Source organism: Misgurnus anguillicaudatus, chromosome 23, assembly GCF_027580225.2.
Source record: "Misgurnus anguillicaudatus chromosome 23, ASM2758022v2, whole genome shotgun sequence".
In the NCBI taxonomy this organism is placed as follows: Eukaryota; Metazoa; Chordata; class Actinopteri; order Cypriniformes; family Cobitidae; genus Misgurnus; species Misgurnus anguillicaudatus.
In genome coordinates this window covers 5,629,522-5,635,521 of record NC_073359.2, presented here as the reverse complement: position 1 = coordinate 5,635,521, position 6,000 = coordinate 5,629,522, and the positions used below count along the sequence as shown (strand labels likewise).

At 34.4% G+C, this 6,000-nt stretch overlaps 1 protein-coding gene across 3 annotated transcripts in view; it reads right to left on the bottom strand.

Moving 5' to 3' along the window:
* Positions 1-237: 237 nt before the first annotated feature.
* impg2b (interphotoreceptor matrix proteoglycan 2b) overlaps positions 238-6,000 on the bottom strand; it is a 36,124-nt gene continuing 30,361 nt past the window's right edge. For all 3 annotated transcript variants that reach the window (XM_073861724.1, XM_073861725.1, XM_073861726.1), the window contains 3 exons: positions 5,271-5,350; positions 1,684-1,749; positions 238-836 (listed from right to left, as the gene is read on the bottom strand). In XM_073861724.1, the coding sequence (XP_073717825.1) occupies positions 1,713-1,749; positions 5,271-5,350 (117 nt within the window). In that variant the 3' untranslated portion in view covers positions 238-836; positions 1,684-1,712. The remainder of the gene's footprint in view (positions 837-1,683; positions 1,750-5,270; positions 5,351-6,000) is intronic.

The window sequence follows — 6,000 nt, the reverse complement described above, 5'->3', positions numbered from 1 at the left end:
AAAAAGTTTAGCGACAACGTCCCAAGATGACCGCAGCAATGACAGTGTTCTTAATATGAAAAAGTAAGTTTTGATTAATGCCATTAATGTTTATTTTTTAATCTGTGTATACCACTAGTCAACTAAATGAATATAACATGGCAAAGATGAATGCACATTTTTATATAACTTTTCATGGATTTATTGCATTTTGCAGGAAAAAAGAATAGTTTTTTTAAAATAAATCTTTGAAAATCAAATTATGGAATTGAATTTTTTTATGTTTTTTATAACCTTAATGTGCTATGTGGAAGTTTGTAACAGAAAATAGTGTTTTTCATCTTGTCACTTTCTTGGTATAGAAAACACGTTTTTACCCAAATTAGTCAAAATTGATTTATTGCGTTTTGGAACCAAACTCTTCAAAAAGAAATTCGTGCTGACTGACAAAAAAGACATTCGTGCTCAATGACTTGAAAAAAAGAGGAAAACCGTATCCATGAACATAAATAAATAAATCAAATATTTCGTACCACGAAATGTCTAGGGTTGTATAATTACACAAAGTGGCCATAACAACACAAACAATAAACATTAACACTTCATGCAAAACATCCTGTACAGTATATTCATAATCCACATAAAAACACAAATACATAACTTTACTAAATAAGATCACAATTCATATACTTCTCCAAAGTGTATATCCATCCTTGTAATGGTTCAAAGCATGTCCATAAAAGAATATAATCACATCTTTAGTCCATATACTGTACATCTTTGCAGATTACATCCCCGCAAAGTCTAATGTGGCAATGAGGACCTCTTCTTGCATTCAAGACAAAAGGCAAGTGTCTGTTGAGCATAAAACAACCAGAGTTACAGTACATTCAGCATGTAATTCAGGCAAATAACGTCGTAAACTATAAAGTTGATCTTAAAGGTGCAGTGTGTGATTTTTAAAAGGATCTCTTGACAGAAATGCAAAATAATATACAAAACTATATTATCAGTGGTGTATAAAGACCTTTCATAATGAACCGTTATGTGTTTATTACCTTAAAATTAGACGTTTTGTCTACATACAGCGAGGGTCCCCTTACATGGAAGTCGCCATTTTGTGCAGCCAGTTTCTACAGAAGCCCTTAACGGACAAACCTTTTTAATAAGTTGTCTCCAACGATGACATGTTAGTCCAGTGGTGGCTACCGTAGCTTCTCTATGCGTGAGCAGTTGGTTGCAATTCGCAACCTCACCACTAGATGCCGCTAAAATGTACACACTGCATCTTTAAAATAACTGCTGAGGCTTTGTAATTATGTTTGGGTTTAATTGCACCATGCAGTTTTTACAGTACTTGCATGCATGACCCAAATAAAATAACCTGTCTTATTAGTTTTCATTGATCTTTAATACTCTAAAGATGCTTTCATGTGATTTAGGCATTTAATCACCTCTCAGCATGAAACTTTGACCTTTATGTCACTGTCAAATGTTGCAAATAAGATCACAGAATTTATACTTCTTGACTTTCCTAATTCACCTAAAATATCAAATGTAGTAATGTGTGTAATATAATGAATATAATGATATGCATTTATGATACAAACACATACAACTGCATTGAGTAATGATTTACTGCTAAAGGTTTATTTTGTACATTATCTCAAAGGGTTTTGATTAGTTTAAAAACTTCAAGTATCTTGGGTTGAACGGAGATTTGGTTTTCAGCTTTATTTGGAAGAGCTCTCTCGTCGAGCGTCAAGTGCCCTGCGATGAAGACACAAAACTCTTTTAAAAGGTTTGAATAATACCAACAAAACAAACTTCTTCAGATAAGTGACAGAAGTTTAATTATATATCAAATTATTTGTTTAACTGATGGCTTATAAAGTTGTATGTAATGTATGTTGTCAGATAAAGATGATATCTTACAATATTAACAATAAAAAATATAAATGGTTTTTATTACAGTAACCAAACATTTAGTGTAGTAACCATGATGTTTTTGTTGTATTGTTTATTATTTGTATTGTAAATCCATGGTTTTACTTCAAAACTGTGCTTTCAGCGGTGTCTTCAGCCTCTTGCCCTGATTGGCCGGACACGTGACCAGTGTTGGGGGAAACATATTACAAGTAACGTGCATTATGTAATAATATTACTTTTCTGAAGAAACAAGTAAAATAACGCATTACTTTATTAATTTATACATTTCCATGAAAAGTAACTAAGTAACGAAATTAGTTACTTTTTTGGGCAGTAAATTAATATTGTAATGCATTACTTTTAAAAGTAACTTTCCCCAACCATAGACTGTAAAAAAAGATGGACAACGCCCGCTCTTCCATTGGTGAAAAGTGAAGCCGCAAGTGTCCCGATACGGCGCTGACATCTTGGGTCTTAAGTCTGCGCAGTAGCGATTTTGGGACCAGTCCTGCGCAGTAGTCGCGCAGAAAGTAAAGCCGCAAAATCAAGGCCCCGCTCTCGCAGAATGCGCATATGACAGCTGTCAATCATGACGTGACACCACTATTTTTATAGCATTAGTTTGCAAAACAAACTTATTGTAAAAAACAAACACTTGAATTTATATCAGCGTGATAACAACTACAGTAAATTACAGAAACCAGAATTAAATTGTTTAGTTGGTCTCAAGTCCCATTGAATAACATGGGGGAGGCGGGGTTTATTACCTATACTGGGACCAGTCACTGGGGGGCGATCAAGGCATTTTGGCTTCACTTTTCACGGCTTGTCCCCAACACTGCTTGTGACTCCAAACAAATCAGATGGGCGGTGGGCGGGCACTGCTGTAGGCAACTGAATGCCCCGTGTTTCGACAGCTCTCACTAAATCATTGGCTGCATCAGAGCCAAATAGTGCATTTCAAAATTGCATTACTTTATTGGCAAATCAGCTTTTAAAATTAGCCAATAATGGGAAAAATGCTTAATATCGACGTCGATAATCGGCCAGATCGATAATTGGTCGACCCCTAGCCCGGAGTATAGTTTTTTTTGCCTGTACACGAATGTACGCTCATGGTCGAATGCACAGCCTTGCAATGCATAATTTATTTGACTCGTATGTGTACACAGACATTTGACGCATTCGCATTGCGAAAAAGTGCAATGCAACTTCTTGACTACATAATGCATTCTTATGTACGAGCATGCATTGCCCACACATAAGAAGTTATAAAAAAATTGCCGGTATGAGGACACTTGCATAAAAACTGAACTGTACTTCTAGCTTAAGTTGACATGTAGAATGTCTAAAGTGGACTGTCGAAATAAAGTGCTACCAAAGAAAATATCTTAGTAAGCGGCATAATCTGAACAAATGTCATACTGTATATACATGATGACTTAAAATGCTGACTACATAGGAAGCTCACAAGGTTTCAAAACAGAACCCGAGCGTGAGTGTGTGTGGCCTAAATCCAAGCTAAAGTGAATGATCTGCCCTATTCTCGCAGCTGGTATGACAGTTAAACATTACTCAACCCCAACCTGAATTTTTCAGTCTGGTACTCTACACCTGTCTGGAACTCTATACGGCACCTGGCACAGGTAGAGCGACCAAAACAGGCCTGCTGTCTGGATTTGTCTTGCCATGCTATTGTAACTCAGAACACTGAGCTCTTTCGAAGACATATTACCCAGCAGCGCACAAAGACTTCGATTCATATCCAAAAATGGGCCGTCTCGAAAAGAAATGCTTTCTTTGTGATATAACAGAAACTAATCGACGCAGGCATGAAAATTATTTTTCAATTCACACCTCAGTCTAAAATACTGTTTTTGGATACGATGGCACCAGTTTCAAAGTCACAGGTGATAAAATACATTTTTATCATGTTATGTGATCGTGTAAATTATAATTTTTCTGTACTTTTAGGAAATAACAGTGGTTTTCAGACTGTGGTCTGTATAGAACCCACATTAAATTGACCAAATTGACCAACTAATCAACTAGCAATGAATTAAAAGATCATGCTAACATTTGATTTGTGGTATGTTTTTGTTTAATAACTGACAGTTTTGCATCAGTGTAAGAACATATCCTACACTACTTTGCATAAATATAATTATTGTATGAAAAACTTGCTGTTTTTTCCTAGATTTAGGATGGCGAGGTGGTCAAGCAAGTAGGTTATCATCTAAAATAGTTGCTATTAATTGGTTTTAAACCTGTTAAAGGAACACTTCACTTTTTTGAAAATATGCTCAGTTTCCAGCTCCCCTATAGATAAACATTTGATTCTTACCATTTTAAAATCATTTCAGTTGATCTCCGGATCTGGCGCTAGCACTTTTAGCATAGCTTAGCATAATCCATTGAATCTGATTAGGCCATTAGCATCGCGCAAAAAAATAACCAAAGAGTTATGATATTTTTCCTATTTAAAACTTGACTCTTCTGTAGTTAAATCGTGTACTAAGACCGTCGAAAAATTAAAATCTGTGATTTTCTAGCCAGACATGGCTAGGAACTATACTCTCATTCTGGCGTAATAATCAAGGACCTTGCTGCTGTAACATGGCTGCAGCAGGCGCAATGATATTACGCAGTACCTGAAAATAGTCCCCTTGTAACCTTTCAATAGCAGCACTGCAAAAAAAAAAGATTTTTTAAGAAAAAAAATCTAAGTATTTTTGCCTTGTTCTCAGTAAAAATATCTAAAAATTCTTAAATTAAGATGCTTTTCTTGATGAGCAAAACGACCCCCAAAAAATATAGTTTTTAGAAATCAAAAATATCAAATTTAAGTGATTTTGTGCATAAAAAAAGCAAAAAAAATCTTGAATTTAGTGTTTAAGAAAAATTAGCAGATTTTTTTGCTTGTTTTATGTTCAAAATAACTTAAATTTGATATTTTTGGTCTAATAACTACACTGAAAAAAATATTCATTCAATTTACTAAATTTTTTAAGGTAAGTGGTTGCAAATCAATTTATTTAAGCTACATTTAAACAAAAAAGATTAGTAAAGTAAAATAGAATAAAAAACTTTTGTTTAAATGTAGCTTAAATAAATTGATTGCAACCACTTACCTTAAAAAAATGGAGTAAATTGAATGAATCATTTTTTTCAGTGTAGACTTATTTTCTTGGGTCGCTTTGCTCATCAAGAAAAAGCATCCCAATTTAAGAATTTCCAGATACCCCCACTGAAAACAAGACAAGAATACTAAGAATTGTTTTCTTGAAAATAATTTTTTGCAGTGATGGGACTATTTTCAGACTGTTTTGGTTTGAGCTCTGTGTATTGGTACATCCACTTACACCTGGTGATGTCGGACAAAATCTGCAAATTGTCGGTCTGTGGCGTAGAGCTCAATGATGCGAATACGGTCCTGGATTTCCTATCATGTGAGCATGGAAGATTGAAGACAAGAAACAGACAGTTATGTAACAACAAGAACCTCCTTCAACATCTACATGTCTAGACCAACCATGTCCCACACTAAAGATACTGTAAGACACAAAATCTTAAGGATAGTACAAGTTTATATCAGCACTTTAATATTCAGAAAGCACTTTCACAATGCAACATTAATAGTGATATTTAGCGAAAATCTACATTTATATTTAAAAATAAAAGTTTTCATTTTTAGGTGAATTATTCCTTTAATTTTAACATGCAATATGAATATGACTAGTACAGAAAACAACTCTCACTGTTATAAGCAATATGAATCATCATAACCTATAAAATATGTTTTGCAAAGCAGACAAGGAGAAATGTTGAACAATTCTCCATATTGCAAATCACTCTGAAGTACAAAGATATATCAGTCACTCACATTCTGACATATTCATTGTAAAACTAAACTGCAGCTTTAGTTACATGCTGAGTGTTTAGTAACTTCAGTATTATTTTCCTCAAATATCCGCCACAGTAGGCAGTATTAAACATGCAAAGTGATGTTGCAGACATTGTGAATAATCGCACATGCACAAAGACTTTGTGGCTAGTGGTGATTGTACACAGTGTGTGTATTTGTGTTGTTAT